General features: G+C 34.7%; 1 protein-coding gene and 1 pseudogene across 3 annotated transcripts; one reads left to right on the top strand and one right to left on the bottom strand.

Moving 5' to 3' along the window:
- Positions 1-6,877: 6,877 nt before the first annotated feature.
- Positions 6,878-10,185, top strand: LOC143558283 (kinetochore protein SPC25 homolog). 2 transcript variants are annotated; one of them, XM_077047148.1, is made up of 8 exons: positions 6,878-7,075; positions 8,181-8,246; positions 8,348-8,494; positions 8,576-8,689; positions 8,758-8,847; positions 8,934-9,044; positions 9,670-9,893; positions 9,964-10,185. In XM_077047148.1, exons 1-8 carry the CDS (start codon positions 6,898-6,900, stop codon positions 9,973-9,975), a joined length of 942 nt encoding a protein of 313 aa, XP_076903263.1. In that variant the 5' UTR covers positions 6,878-6,897; the 3' UTR covers positions 9,976-10,185. The 2 variants fall into 2 exon arrangements, with proteins under 2 accessions (XP_076903263.1, XP_076903257.1); XM_077047142.1 differs by having other exon boundaries at positions 9,670-10,185.
- Positions 10,186-10,209: 24 nt separating this feature from the next.
- Positions 10,210-14,476, bottom strand: LOC143558272 (lysM domain receptor-like kinase 3; annotated as a pseudogene). The gene is made up of 10 exons (XR_013139710.1): positions 13,572-14,476; positions 12,868-13,050; positions 12,655-12,797; positions 12,481-12,569; positions 11,605-11,711; positions 11,221-11,372; positions 11,019-11,116; positions 10,785-10,923; positions 10,542-10,640; positions 10,210-10,473 (listed from the first exon to the last, which is right to left on the bottom strand). The product of XR_013139710.1 is annotated as a lysM domain receptor-like kinase 3 (transcript).
- Between the last annotated feature and the right edge of the window lie 2,175 nt (positions 14,477-16,651).

Below are 16,651 nucleotides of genomic sequence, written 5' to 3'. Positions count from 1 at the left end.
GGTTTGTAGAGACTAACCTCGGTTTAACCGTAAATAGTCACCGTGAACCGAACTTGTTACTAGTTTTGTTAAATAGTTGTTTAAACATGTTTAATGGTAAATTTGAGTTTCAAAAATCATTTTTACAAGTTCTTTGATATTAAGCATATGGAATCCATCTATGAACTCGTTGGGAGATGGAAACCAAACCAAACCGAAACTTTTGCATAAAAGACTTGTTGTTAACTTTTTAGTTGTAAAACTTAAATATTTCTCACTTATAAATTATTATACAAGATCTATGATATTTGGGCATGTAGAAACCATCAAGGAACATATTGTGATATAAAAACCGAACCAATCCGATTTTTACTCGCTTAAGACACACAAGTGTGTTTTTAGCGATCAATACTTGTATATTTCTTTAAAAATAGTTTACAAACTGATTTTAATTTTTATCTTAAGTACTTGGAATTGTTGCATCCAACTTGATCTCATAACATAGTTTGGACCGACAAAACCGAACACTCGCTTAACGTGCGTTGTTAGTTCTAAAACAATAGATCTACATACTTGGTTAAGTGTTATTGTATTTAGTGAGTTATATCATAACAATTAATATTTTGGAAAGTTGACTTTGGGTTTGACCATTTGTCAAGACCCGAACCGACAACCCGAACATTCGTCAAAACCCGTTTTAGTATCTTTGTCCCAAAGTAACTTGCATTTTTTCATTTTACTAACCTTATTACTGGACATAGGTTAAGTAAACATTAAGGTAGATACTTTAACCCGGTTTTGAGCAAACTTACATTTTTAAAGGGTTATTATTATAAACTCTTAAATAGTTATATTTTAAACCTTGAACTTTAATTATTTACTTTTTGCAACAATTATTTTAGTTAAATATCTTCAAGACAACCTTATTAAACTCAAGACTTTCTTTTATTTAGGCTTCATACGTTAAACTCGTCGTTCCGGCAAATCTCCAAATAATCAATCTTCCAAGTTTATTACTTGAACGTGAGTAATTTCATACCTCGTTTTTCTATCTTTTGTTTTGGGGGTGACATTTCATCTTATCTAAACTAAATGTTTTATACTTGGGTCTTAAACCACAAACGTTGTTGTATACTTTATTAAATAATTGCTCGATTTGGTGTTATATGCTTATATGTCTATGTGTTTATCGCTTTTGGATGGTGGAACTATAAATCTTAGACCATTTGGCAACCCCTCATGGCAAGGTGTCGTTAACGTAATGCAATTAACGATAACTATAAAATCCTAAACTATTTGGCAACCCCTTATAGTTGGGTGTCGCTAACTTGTTAGCGATAACTATTTTTTCCAAGTTTATATATATTATTTATGGTTTTGTATACTAGTTTTGTGGCTTTTCATACTATACATCTATTGTTCAAACTTATGAATTGCTCACCAACCTTTGTGTTGACAAATTTTATTTTATGAAATGTTACAGGTTTGCATCTAGGTTGATTTGATGATTGTGGAGGAAACGAAAGTCAAGACCTTTAAGTTATTAGCAAAAATGAACAATGTTTGATTTGCTATATTTTGTTATATCTTGTTGTTGACTATCTCTTGAATATTGTTATGTGACATTTTTGATGTTGTGAAATGAAATGAGTTTGTTAAATATAGTCGCTTTAAATTAGTGTCATGCGCTTATGGGCAATCGTTACACCTCGGCATTGTTCCGCCGCCTTTGGTCGGGGTGTGACAATGAAAATAACTTTTTTTTTCATTTAGTTAAACAAACAAACAAACATGAACACATGGCGTTTGTGAACGTTCCTTTAAGGTTGTTTGCTTATGTCTATTTATGTTCGTTACTTTACGTTTGTTTTATGCATTCATTTAAATTGTTAGGCCCATTAGAAATTAGTCTAGTTTTATCAATTCAAAATATCATCTATTAAATTCAGTCTAGTGTTATTAATTTTTTAGGCCCAACAGAATGACAGATTAATATTCCGGTTTATTTTTAACTGGTTTCGCTAAGTTATGTTCAACTAAATTCGTTCACCTATTTTCAGTCACACTAGTTAGTTTATGTTCATGAAGATGAAACCTTCATTTATACTATTAAAGAACAAACATAAACAAAAGTTTATTTTTAACTGGTGTTCGCTAAGTTATGTTCATCTAAATTCGTTCACCTATTTTCAGTAACATTAGTTAGTTTATGTTCATGAACCCTTCATTTATACTATTAACGAACAAACATTAACAAGTTCATTTTCTTAACGAGCAAATGCCAACAAAAAAACCCAATTCATTTAACCGTTCGTCATCGACCATTTGTTCGATTAAAGTTAAACGAGTTAACACAGAACTTGATTGAAAATGATTTATTTAGAATAGGGATTACTCCATAAAATAGTAACCAACTTTGAAAGTTGTTCCAATTAGGTCACTGATAAAAAATTTTGTTCCAATCAGGTCATTGAACTTTCATTTATGTTCCAATCCTAGATATTTTACCTGAATAGCAGGTAATCTAGGTTTTTTTTTAATTTTTCAATGTTTTTACTTTGCTTAATAACTTTTAAAGGTTGCGAAAATTAGTAAAAAATGCGAAATATAATTTTAAAATTCCGAAAATTTGCATAAAAAGTTCGAAAAATTGCAATAATTTGCAAAAATTGAAAAAAAAAATGCAAAAATGTTCATTTTTATTGGAAAATTGCAATAAATTACAATCCTTTTAGTTATATTGTTATTAGAGGTGGCAAATGGTTGGGTTGGTCGAAACGGGTCATGAGTCGGAACGGGTTAGGGTCAAAACGGGTCACTTAAAAAAAGTGTTGTTTTGGTTCCGGTCGGAACGGGTCAAAACGAGTTTCGGGTAAGTTTTTTTTTTGAACCAACGAATCAGCGCGTTTTCAACACGTTATAGCTCGTTTAAGCGATTTTTTCAGTTCGTTTAAGCACTTAACAGCTCGTTTAAGCGATTTTTCAGTACGTTTCAGCACCTAAGAGCTCGTTTAAGCAATTTTTTTAGTTCATTTCAGCACCTAAGAGGTCCTTTAAGCGATTTTTAAGTTTGTTTCAGCACCTAACAGCTCGTTTAAGCGATTTTTAAGTTCGTTTCAGCACCTAACAACTTGTTTAAGCGATTTTTCAGTTCGTTTCAGCACCAAACAGCTCGTTTAAGCGATTTATCTGTTCGTTTCAGCACCTAACAGCTCGTTTAAGCGATTAGGTGCTGAAACGAACTGAAAAATCGCTTAAACGATCTGTTAGGTGCTGAAACGAACTGAAAAAATCGCTTAAACGAGTTGTTAAGTGTTGAAACGAACTCAAAATCGTTTAAACGAGCTGTTAGGTGCTGAAACGAACTTTAAAATCGCTTTAAACGACCTATTAGGTGATGAAAGAACTGAAAAAATCGCTTAAACGAGCTTTTGCTGTTAAAACAAGCTGTAACGTGTTGAAAACGCGCCGGTTCAAAAAAAAAACTGACCCGAACCCGTTTTGACCCGTTCCGACCTTGACCCGTTCTAACCCGAACTTGTTGACCTTAACCAGTTCCGACCCGAACCAAACAACTCTTTTTTTAAGTGACCCGTTTCGACCCTAACCGTTTCGCAACCTTTAAAAGTTATTATGCAAAGTAAAAACATTGAAAAATTAAAAAAAAACTTAAATTACCTGCTATCCAGGTAAAATATCTAGGATTGGAACAAAAATGAAAGTTCAATGACCTGATTGGAATAAAAGTTTTTAAGAGTGACCTGATTGAAACAACTTTTAAAGTTGGTTACTATTTTATGAAGTAATCCCTTTATATCAAACCTTCTATCATATTCGCTTGCAATTTGTTAAGAGTGGCTTCCCAACCCTCCGGGTATATGAGCTGGTTCGTCTTCACCTTCTATATGGATCCAACTGCAATAATAAACCCAACTCATAAATAGTTTTAAGTATTTTATAACTTTAATCTTCAAAGTTTGAAACTTAACATTCTTAACTTAAACTTTATATGAGCTAATGAGATGTCAATATTTGTATCTCATAGTCTAACTTTTCTTCTCATTTAAGTAGTTAAATATCCCAATATTGGAAATATTCACTAAATGCCAAAAAATAAAAACAATCTCATTGCTAGAATTGTGTCCGCAAACCTTATGGGGTAAAGGGAAAAACAGTAACTACACCCTAACATGTTATGTAAATAATTAAAATTTTATATACTTAAATGAGTAATAGAGTATGATAATGCTGTATCTTTCACATACAAATACATAAAAACAAATTTAAATTGCTATCCCTTACCTAAGTTGACTTTTTTGCACCAAAATATGCCTAAAAACTAATAGAGATTCATTAAACATACTCATGAAAATACACCCACTTTTAAAAATAAATCCAAACCATGATTTCTTTCGTTTTCTAGCTACACAATCAGTTATTAAACCACCTTCATGTTATTCCATTCTTTGACTCGACCCATATTTCATCTCCCTGGATCAACCACTACATATAACCATTATCATGTGTATAATATACATGGGTTGATATTGGGGTGTTTTTCGGGTTAAATTTTCATATTATAGGTTTTTCGGTCAGGTTGTTCGGGAGAAAAAAAGTAACCCAATAACTGACACATGTAAAGTCGAGTTGATCGGGTTTGGGTTAGTTCAGGTCTGTTTGTTCGGTTTTCAGGTTTAAATGTAAAATAAAAAACAAATACTTTTATTTAAAATACATCATCATGCTACTAAATAAAATTTCATTTAAATACAACCATCTATAATATATATAAACGAAAACTCAAAAATCCTACATGTCGCGATGTGGTCGTTCCCCCCTTTTTTGGAAGCCACTAGATTGCTTGATTTTTAAATGGAGGCTTCTCATGCATTTGACCCGAATTCACGGGTATGGATCTTACCAAACCCAAATATTCCCTAACGGGTTATAACATCTCATTAAATTAAAAATCAATCTACCAAATTATTGATGTGAAAATCATATAAAATAGGGATATACATAAAATTATTATATGTTTTTTTAAAGATATTATTTATAATTAAGAAACAATTTTATAGTAAAAAAATAAACGAGTCTTGGAACTTACCAAACCCAAATACTCCCTAAGCGGGTTATAACATCCCATTAAATTAAAAATCAATCTCACCAAATTATTGATGTGAAAATCTTATAAAATAGGGATATACTAAAAAATATTATATGTTTTTTTAAAAGAGATTATTTATAATTAAGAAACAGTTTTAAGTAAAAAAAATAAATGGGTCTTGGATCTCACCAAACTTAGATAACTTTTACACTGGATTATTACATCTTAGTTATTTGTGAAACACTTTTATCATTAAACTCTAAGTATATTATTAATTTCCTTACAATAAGTAAAGTTAAACTCCAAAAATATATATAAATATTATAAACGAATAATGTAAAACAACCCCTATAATACGGGGGGACAAAAACTAGTTATATGATAAATATGATACGCTAATGTTTAAAAATTCAAAAACTAACTATAAAACACAAGATTTCAAATACCAAATACTCCAAAACCAAAACGCATCAATAAATGAAAAGAAAAATTTATGTTTAGCCACCTATCGTCATCCGACCAAGCGATAATGGAGGTAGAAAAAGATCGTATTCAGAAGGAAATGACAAAAAACGCTATTTTTATGTATTTTAAATTTATGTTTTTATTTTCCTTTTTATTTATGTATTAATGAAATATTTTAATTTAGTATTTTTGTGTTTAACCAAAAAAAATCAATCAAGCCTCGAATCACCTGAACCACTACACCCGGGGCTTGATCCTGTGCGTAGCGCCTACGTGTCGTAAATATATTAGATTACTTGGGAGTGGATCAAGCCCACTACCCTTAGAGCATCCACAACGGTGCCAATATGGCACCGTCCGAATCTAGCTGGAAACGAGCGGACAGAAGGTTGACGGACTTTACCGCTGTAGAGTTGGTTCTTGATTGCAGCGTGGAAAGTAAGTTTGCAGACACAAACTAGAGACGGACTCCATGTGGCAATTAATATTCTTTTTATATTTTATCATCCCTGAAGAAAAATTCCGGAAGGTCGATTTACAGTCAGATCCGAGTTACCTTCAAGGTCGATTTACCGATGGGAAATTCCGGAAGCAATACAGCTTTCCGGCGAAGGTAAAAAACGGATAGATCGGGTGTTGTATAATCAGATCTGACCATATTATTAGATTTGCGATGTTTGTTATTTCAGAAGAACACACCTGCAACCCAAATATTAATTTAATGCTTTTTTTCGACGAAGAATACACCTGCAGTTGCTTATTGCTTTGGTATGTACCAAAACAAAACCATTTGTATATATTAATAATTATAATTTAATGTTGCTGGAACCCACTAGGCCATGATGATAAATATATATATAAAAAAGATTTAGTTTGTTTTTAAAAAACGTACATTTTTCATAATGATTTTTTTTCATTTATCTATTAAAAACAATTTGTATACACACAAACTACACAATTTTAGAAGAACAAAAATTAGCAACGAGAAGATAAAAAAAATGTTTTGATTATTCATTAATTAAAAAAATGCTTTGTTAAAAAATTGTAAAAGTATATGATGATGTGGATAGTTAGGTGGAAGTTAAGAAAGTCTGAGTTTTTAAGAAAAATTTAGAATCTGATGTGACGATGATGTATCAGTTTGTGCATGTTTGTTGTTGTGGATGCTCTTAGCCTTGGAACGGATCGAGTATTCAGGTACATTTAAAAAACACACCCCGGGTTTGATTACATGATTTTATATCAAACTCCCACATTTCAAAACCCAAAATAAAAGAGCCAAATTTTAAGAGCGCAGCATTTTAAACTTCATCACACACACTCTCTCTCTCTCACACACATCATCGATGCAAAGTGGTAAAAGATCAGAAGTCCGTAAAATTAAAGACAAAATGGCGGAAATTAGAATGATTTGCGGTAAAGAAATCGAGATTCAGCAAACCAAGTTCAAAAACGCAGAGCTTTCGATCCAAAAAACCCTTCAATCAATCAATTCAATCGCACAAGAAACTGCGTTGAATGAAGGTATGGTTTTGTGTTACAAACCCTTAATTGAAACCCAAATTGGGTTTTTATTTGGGGTTTAATTGGTTTACTTGCTAAAAGTTAAGACCTAGGGTTTTGGTAGTCAAAATCAATGTTGTAGAACTAGTTACGCGCTAGTTGGGCGGTGGGGTACAGATTAGCGATTAATAGGTACTTGGTTAAAAATAACGCGCTTTAAGCGCACCGAAGCTTAGGCAAAGGCGCGAGAAAAAAGTGCTTATGAGGCGCATGCTTTTTGTACATGGGTTGTTTTTGTGATTTGTAATGTTGTACATCATGCTTTATAGGTTGTATTTGTGAGTAGAGGTGTACAAAACCGGTTTGGTCCAAACCGGTTTAGGAGCAAGAGAGGTCGACCTGGTCCAGCTCGGTTCGGTTTAAAACCGGTTTTTTCTCAAAATGGTTCGGTTTTAAAACAGGTTGGGTAGATCATAAGGGGAACCGGTCCTAGAACCAGCGGTTTGGGTGAAACCGGTTTTATTGTCAAACTGGTTTTTTTTGTAAACCTCTACTTGTGAGTCATTTTTACACTAATTCCTTATATAAAAAAAGTTTATATGAAAAAATTGCGCCTCACATAGGGAAATTGGTGCGCTTTTGTGCTTCGCTTTTAGACCACGTCGCTTTGTGCGCTTTTCGCTTTTTAAAACCAGGAATAGGATTAAGCGGGATTGATCGGATTGGAATTTTATATGTAATTTTTTCAAAATTATACACACACGCGCACACAATTTTTATATAAATTTTCAAAATTAGTATAAATTTGAAGTACTTTTAGACCGATTGTTTACCAATTTTGACTGAATTCACCGATTTGGCCCGGCTTTGAACTACCGCTTATAGGGTCCGATTACATGAAATCGAATTAGTGTATAGTTGCTGACTAATTACGAATTCTACAACATTGGTCAAACTTTGTATCCAATATCACAAAATCAAACAACTTATAATCTTAGTTAATCTGCACCTCTGCAACATTTGGAAAGTGCTTTCTAATTTTAAAGCTAAATTACGTGTCTTTCTGGATTGAATATACTCGAGTGAAGAACAACCATAACGTTGGTATATAATTTGGTTATTTCAGGAAAGATAGGGACGCTTAAAGCTCAACTAAGGGCGGTTGAGGACGACTTGGTGAAAGCTATTGCTGGTAATCCTTTATCATACTTCTTATTATGTGATATATTTCAACATGTAAAGTAACAAGTTTACATCAGCTTATATGTGTTTCTCTTTGCCAATGGATGGCAGCAAAGACTCGAAAGGAGTCACAAAAGATGGCTATTGCAGATTCCATTTCTGATGCAAAAGCTAGAGTTGAAGAACTTAAAAAAATTGTGGTCGACCAGAGGACCCGAAAGGAGCAATATGCAGAAATCATATCACACCAATCTGAGGGTATTCCCTATTACCCTTTATATTGTTCATTTACTGCGTAAGTGTCTGGAAATCAATTATTATTATTTTTTTTGTTAAAAGCTCTGAAAGAATGTGAGGAAAAACACGAGCAAGACGCAGAACGTAGAGAAGAAATAGAAGAGGCAATTTCATGGTACAACAAGGTGCTCGGTTTCAGAATTGAAAGGGGACGCGGTAAATAACTTACTTTATAATATTATTGTGAAAAATAAAAAATCTTACTTTTGATATTATTCTTTCAGGAATAAAATTTATATTCACAAATATAAATATGAAGAAACCGGTTGAGGAGTATTTCTTCACCATTCGCCTTGAGAATGATAGTTATTGTTGTAAGTAATACCACTCGCTTATTTTTTTAGCTTTGATTAAGGTTTATATTATTAACAAGATTCTAATTTCGTGCTTCTGTTTTCAGTGCTTGAATGCTATCCACATGTGACCGAAATCGAGGAGCTTAATATTACTAACGGCTTGTATAGTTTTGTTAGAATTATGAGAACAAAATTTCAAGAGATGGCAGCTGGCGGTATTGTCTTGTTCTCTCTTGCACTCTTTCCATTTACCAATACGGGTCGGGTTGGGCTGACCCGATACATTTTTTGTCTATTTTTGAAAATAAAAAAGTTTATATGTCAAATATGATTATATATATATATATGGGGCTGGTATCATTTAAGAACTCTAAAAAAGTTAAGAACTCTTAGGAACTCTACACAAACAAACATTTTTTAAATTTTTTTATATATATTAACATTATTTAAGATTAGTTTTATCATATTTTATATAAAAAATTTTGATTACATATAATAATCACAAGTTTACATACGCGTAAAATTTATGTACTAACAAATTTACATAGGTGTAAAACTAAACAAAGATATGTATAAAAACTAATTTTCAAAATTGTAATCGTAAATTTAGATATAAAAAATAATAAAACTACACTCAAATAACATTAACATACAAAATTTTTTATAAAAAACGTTAGTTTTCAAGGGTTCCTTCAAGTTCTTAAATAATTTAACAGTTCTGTAATGATACTCATCCTGTATGTATATATATATGTATGTATATATATATGTGTGTGTTACACTTTGGTTGACTTTTGACCCGTTTGGCCCATTTTCTTAGTCTGTTACTCTGTTTTGCAGGAAATTTACATGAAATTGCTTCGCATCCTCAAGAAACTATAATATCCATGTCAGCACCGATATCTTCAGTCTCCACTGACAGTGGAAGCGCGTCCTCTGCAAAGAAGAATAACCTTAGACAAGCGGATAGAGTTAGCAGGAAAGCTAGACATGTTCAAGGGGTACAATCGTTCATTCAGTCTCCTGCATCTGCTTCATCTTTTCGTCGATCGCCACGGTTTAAGGTACAACTATTAATTAATATAACGAGATTTGAACTATTAATTTATGTGTCTACTGCTGTGGTTGTGACAGGTAAAGAAATGAAGATGAATGTTGCTATTATGTCGTTGTAGTCTAACTTTTGCTTCTTGTTATGCGCGTTTTGCTATCGGTGGCAAACTCTCGTGTTTGCTTGTAATTAAGAATCTTTATGAAGATAATTACAATCTCAAGTGATCAAGTTCATTAGATGTGTGCAAAAGACAGTGTGAGCTAATATTTGATATCAATATTGATTTTTATTTATCTTTTTTTAACGGTTGCTATATTGTCAAGTCATGTCTGCTAACTGAAACTATCTATTCGGTTCGATCTAATCAAGCATAATATGATTTATGAGTTTCTTGATAATAAATAATAATGCTTTGTGCAGCTGTTTCATCTTCCATCACACAACCCACTAAACACTTGACTTGACCCACCAAGTGATGCTTCCCATTCTATAGAGGCCATCACAATTTGACCCAATATTGTGACCACATTGTGCATTTTGGGTCTATTAGCCGGATCTTCACTCATGCACTTTAAAGCCGTTTCAGCCATCTGACACGCGTGCAAATTTTTATGTTATTGGAAATTAATATACGGATTTAGTATACGGATTTACTTACCTTATATACTTCTTCTATAGGGTAGCTTCCTTTTAGATTGCTGTCAATTTGAGCTTCCAATGCAGCAGCTGAATCTTGATCTTTGAATATCGCACGAATCTGACCGATATGAAACAGAAAATGGTTAACCGTTACCAGTGAAAATCAAACATTTACCACTGTGCCACCCTAGAAGGGTTAGCGAAAATAACTTTTTTCACGCTAAAGACAAAGTTGTATTTTTTGAATCTTGCTTGGACTTACCACTGAAACTAGTGTCTTGAGCTTGTTTGGTTCTTGCTTATCGCGTGCAAGTGCGTGTTGACCGGTTATCAGCTCCGCTAGAACCACCACGAATGCAAAAACGTCGGTTTTTGATGTGGTTTGCATTTCACTTATTGACCTTGCATAAACAAAATTGAAGATAAAGTCATTCCAAAACACACATCCAAACACCACTAATATCCATTAGACACTAAGCAAAGATCACAAACATACTCAGGAGCTAGATAGCCAGGTGTACCCACAACTCGCGTGGCTATTAACTCGTCTTCATTTGCGCGTTCAATGAATTTAGTAAGTCCAAAATCTGCAATCTACACCACCATGAAAAGTTCAACTTCTTCGAATAAGAAAAATAATTAATAATTAATAAAAGCAAGTATATGTTCAACTAATGTTAATATGATTTAACACATACCTTTGCCTTGAGTCCCAAGTCAAGAAGTATATTACTTGTCTTAATATCTCGATGAACATAACGATCCTTTGTATGATCATGAATGTATTCAATTCCCCGAGCAGCATCAAGTGCAATATTTGCTCTTGCTATCCATGTAAGCGGTTGGTGACCTGATAACCATAATGGGCAGGTTAACTAACATGTCAAACTGAGTTTGGGTTAGAATAGGTAAATTTTAATACTGGTTGGCTGACACGCAAACACTTTTTGTCTTTTTTTCTTTAATATTGTACACAGTTAAGATTTTAAATATGATTCTAGTAGTTTGAAATAAAACGAGTTAGGATGAAGTATAACCCAAATCAACCCGTTTAGCTAGTTATCAGGTTAGATGGATTTTACCTTTTAGCAACGGGTCTTGAAGATGGTCGCTAAGCGTTCCATTTGGGACATATTCATAGACCAAATAAAGATGGTTGTCACCACTTGCATATCCAAGAAGTTGCACACCTACAAAGCAAATGGCATAAACTAATCATGCATTTTTTATAGTTGACAAAACTAAGCCTGACATTATAGACCGGTCAGGTTGGGTAACGTGTCAACTGGGTTCAAGTTAAAACGTGTTGGTTTAAAAAATATCAATATGGTTCGGAACAAAACGGTTCAAAATAGGCTCAGACTGAAACATGCCGTTTTAGAAAAAAGTTGATCAAAATGGGTTCACCCGCTATAGTTATGTTTATGATGTTGATAAAACCAACCAAATATTTTATTAATGATTTCCTGCAATGGTTAAATTCCTTAAGTTTTGCTAACATTAATCCTTGTTTTTAGAGTGAACTGCGGTTTTCGTCCCTGTGATTTGTTCAAATCTACGGTTTTAGTCCAATTGTTTCAGATTTGCGATGTTCATCCCCGTGGTTTCATTTCACTTGCAATTAAACCCGAGTTTACTAATCCCGTTAATTCTGGTCGTTAAACCCATCAACGTGCTCTTCACGTGAGAGACTGTCCCCCCCCCCCCCCCCTAACACACCCCAGCCTCTCACGTGAGGGGGCTTGCAAATTAGGGCTGGGGTTTATTTGGGGAGAAAAGGACAAAATTGTCCTCAAGTGAGGGGCACCCTGATGGTTTTAACGGCCAAACTTAACGAGGTTATTGAATTTGGGTTTAACATCACAAATTTGAAACTATTGGACTAAAACCGCATATTTAAACAAACTATAGAGACGAAAACTGCAGTTTACTCTTGTGTTTATTATAAAGTTCTTACCACATTATTATGGTGTATCCTACAATGAACCTTAAGTTCTGCAAAGAACTCCTTTGACTTGTTAGATCTCATTTTCTTTATTGCAGCTTCCTGTCAAACATATAATTCAACAATAATGTTAAACTAATGTATAAAAAAAGTTATATATTATTAGACATGTTATTATAACTCATACCCTTTCTCTTATTATGCCAAAGTACACACTACCATATCCACCTTCTCCTATTTTTCTAGCTTCATCAAAACTATTTGTAGCCTGCTCAATCTCCTCCAAACTGATTATAACCGGATTTTCCGACTCGATGTTTGATGCTGCCTCTGAATCATTGAAACACATTATCAGGTTTTTTAATATTTTTATTTCAGAAGCTACTAGCATTAAACTAACCTTCCATGTCCACATTAAAAAAATGATTTTCGAGTGTCGTCTTCCCAACATTTGTTGTCTTTCTGATGGTTTTTGATTTGCGAGCCCGTGTTTTTCTATGAAGTAACAAGACCACGAAAACCGTCGTGACCAAAACCAAAGCCAAGACTACAAAGAGGATTATCTTCCAAGTCTTCATATTTGCTGTTATACACAATCATAAAATTTAAGTTGATATGCAAAATAGTTAACAAAATGGGTAGGCCATGCGTCGAAAGAAACGGGTTGGATTGACCTGAAACACTTTTTTCCAGCCTTTTTATATAACCTTTTGTAAATAGTTAGTGTGATGATTACAAAAACCATATTATTAGTAATAATATAGTTTTTTCAACTAAAATAGCATGCATTAGATATGAGACATATGGGCCAAATGTACGATTTCTTGACTGACACATAAATGGCTGATGTAACCACTGACAGACCATACAGCCCGTATGACCTTTTTTCACCATGTCATATTGCCCATATGGTCTGGCCCATAAGATGTGACAGTTGGGCTAGTGTACACTAATGTGGTGGTGTATTTATAAAGTCACCCTTAGATATACACTTTGGACGCAATATGCTTCATTCGAACCGTTTCCTTATTAGCTTAACTTTTTCTTGATGCGGGCCATTTGACCCGTTAAAGATAAAACATAGCCCAGCATGGGGATACTCACATTTCTTTGATGCTCGAATCTTGTTATCCGCTTGAGGCACAAATAGTACCCACCCGACATCCATATAATTAGGATCCTTTAGTCAAAGCCTTGTTCATATTCTCAACTTCATTCTCTTTAGCAGAAAGAAGCTCAGAGATTCCGATTAAAGTATCTCCAGCTTGAATAGTATACGTAACAACCTTTTTAGATTCATCATCAAAACAACCACAAACAATATGCACATTAAGTTGTTCATCATCTTGTTCACTAGCATACCACACTTGTCCACTATAATACTCATTTGATATGTATCCAACACTCTCTCCTGGCTTCCGTTTATAAACCGAGTCATACAAATAATACGCGTTACTATTATTATTATTATCTTTCTCACAACGACATCGAATGGAAACTAGATAATCAATATTAGAATTGTGCATAATTGGTGTGATTCTTGAAGTGTTGACTGAGTAGAACGAGGCGATTTCTTCGAGTTGTTGGCCTTTGGATATGTGGTAAAGATATGAATCACATGTGTGTGTGTAATTGGAACAAGTTAATGGGTACATAAGTGATGATTTTATGACCTCATTAAGGGAAAGAACTTGTGTGAAAGATGCGATGAAGAGAGTAAGATAAAGAAGGTGAGTTGATGAAGCCATTAGCATCTTTCAAGAAAATATTGTGTTGTTTGATATGCAAAGTAGCATATAACTATATAAGTATACTTGGCTAGAGTTTGTACTTGCATGTTTGTTATCTAGTTAATAAAAAAGAGAACAAAAATGGATCTTTTTATTTAAAAACACCAACTTGAGAAAATAAAGGTGACAAAATGGACGGGTTAGATAGCAGACCAAATTTTTAGGATGGTCAATAGGGTTGGGTTGACCCGTGAACGCTTTCTGTATCTACACATATAATGGTGTATATTGGAAAACATTTGTAAGTCCCTCCGGGGCGTCGCTGATCGATACGAGATCCGCACGAGGTCTAGGAGTGCGGAATCCTCCTAGACTCGTTTAATGGTGTAGAAGACGAAGAACACGATTACACATAAGCAAACACACGAACAAACACACGAACGAGATAAACAAATCTGCAGATCTTTTATATAAAACCAAACCACGTTACAAACCGAACACAAACAAAGACACGACCGACCCGAGGTGAGCTCTACCTCGGGCCGTCTCACACGACTCTCCCTCGCTGTTTCTCTCTAGACAATTTAACTGATCACAAAACACTCTGACTTTTTTGATACTAAACCCTAAACAAGACACACATATATATAGTAAACCAACTTTGCGGGCTTGGGCTTGGGCCAGTAGGCGAAGTTGTTCTAACTTCGCCTATGGAGAAGTTGTTCTAACTTCGCCACTTCGTCTCCGCTGGTCAGAATTGCATAGCGACGGTCAAAAAATGCACCAACAGACTCCCCTTTGACCGTTGCTCTCAATTCTAACAAACACAAAAGATCATCTGTTACAAAACATGCACCAACAGACTCCCTCTTAACTGATGATCTTCTGTTTGCTCCTTCTTGTAGGACTCGATTGCACTGTGATCTTCAGACTGCAACATCCATCCTGTCTTCAACCAGCCGTGTCTGAAACTGTCTTGTAGCTCCACAAATCTACCAATCACCCAGCGTCTTCCATATCAGATCTCCCCTTCAGTGTAAGCTTCTCCGACAATATCGATCGAGGTCTTTGACATGCATGCATCCCTGTGCCTAATTGATCATCTCAACCAATCACGTGAAGTTCTTCTAACTTCACCAACACGTGAAGTTCTTCTAACTTCACCAACACGTGAAGTTGGGCTCCCTCCACAACTTCACCAACACGTCGGAATTGTATAGTAAGATAAGGTTCAATCTTCAACTACTCAACATCAAGTGATCAATTTCATCACAAAACCACCTTGACATAATCTAACACTCATGACCATTAATTAATCCGAATCATCTTCAATCACCATGGATAACGATCAAGAACATAAACAAATTAATTCCCGATTAAATCCAACTTGTTCCAAAATCGAAACAGGGTCCAATTCTCGAACGCCTTGAAAATAACATAAATAATATGCTCTGACCGCAATCCAGTAATGACGAAAACCTTCAGTTTGATTTGACTTTCTTCAGTTGGTCAACCTCGAACAACAACAATTTCTTTGCCCACAAACACCCAAATATGTGTCAATATCCAGTTTCAATCAATATCTCATTCACAACTTCAACTCCATATCCAGAGTCGACCCGTATTTGTTCACACGTAAGACCAAGAGATACCAAGTTTCACTCGTTATCGGAACAACACTTTCGGTCTCACAATAATCGTGTACACCTGGCCATACAGACGAAAACTCCAAACAACAATTTTTTTATTTTATTTTTTAATTTTTTTTTAACTTCGCCTAAAGTCAACTTCGCCCAAAAGTTAACTTCGCCCCTCATTAACTTCGCCTAAAAAGTCAACTTCGCCAAAACCCTAAAATTTTAGCGACAACTTCGCCTAAACCCAATAACTTCGCCTACGGTGGCTGTTCGGCCAAAAACTCATCAGAAACGTGCCAGAAACACCAAAACGCAGATCTCGAACCATAGCATAAGAGCCTAAGGCTCTGATACCACTTGTAAGTCCCCCCGGGGCGTCGCTGATCGATACGAGATCCGCACGAGGTCTAGGAGTGCGGAATCCTCCTAGACTCGTTTAATGGTGTAGAAGACGAAGAACACGATTACACATAAGCAAACACATGAACAAACACACGAACGAGATAAACAAATCTGCAGATCTTTTATATAAAACCAAACCACGTTACAAACCGAACACAAACAAAGACACGACCGACCCGAGGTGAGCTCTACCTCGGGCCGTCCCACACTACTCTCCCTCGGCATTAGCTTCATATCTCTATCTTCAATCACTTGTCTTGTAATCCCAAAAATCTCGAGTCACTCGTTCTCTGAAACAAACGGAAACTACTCTCTGATATTTCTTGGCTTCGTCTTTCCATGCAGGAATATAGAATATCTTTTTCTCGTCTAGCACCTGCAAGTCAGCTTGAGACAGATTTACCAAGTGCATAGG

This window comes from Bidens hawaiensis, unplaced genomic scaffold (assembly GCF_021521415.1).
Source record: "Bidens hawaiensis isolate Kalapana, Puna unplaced genomic scaffold, B.hawaiensis_p1.1 tig00001087_1, whole genome shotgun sequence".
NCBI classification, from domain to species: domain Eukaryota; kingdom Viridiplantae; phylum Streptophyta; class Magnoliopsida; order Asterales; family Asteraceae; genus Bidens; species Bidens hawaiensis.
This window is presented reverse-complemented; position numbering and strand designations above follow the sequence as displayed.

What these genes read in the sequence shown, in the direction of transcription:
- LOC143558283 (XM_077047142.1), top strand. Translation starts at nt 6,898, where the DNA reads ATGCAAAGTGGTAAAAGATCAGAAGTCCGTAAAATTAAAGACAAAATG. An exon ending in AGAAACTGCGTTGAATGAAG is followed by an intron (nt 7,076 to 8,180) that starts GTATGGTTTTGT and finishes TGGTTATTTCAG; the next exon opens with GAAAGATAGGGACGCTTAAA. An exon ending in CAGAATTGAAAGGGGACGCG is followed by an intron (nt 8,690 to 8,757) that starts GTAAATAACTTA and finishes TTATTCTTTCAG; the next exon opens with GAATAAAATTTATATTCACA.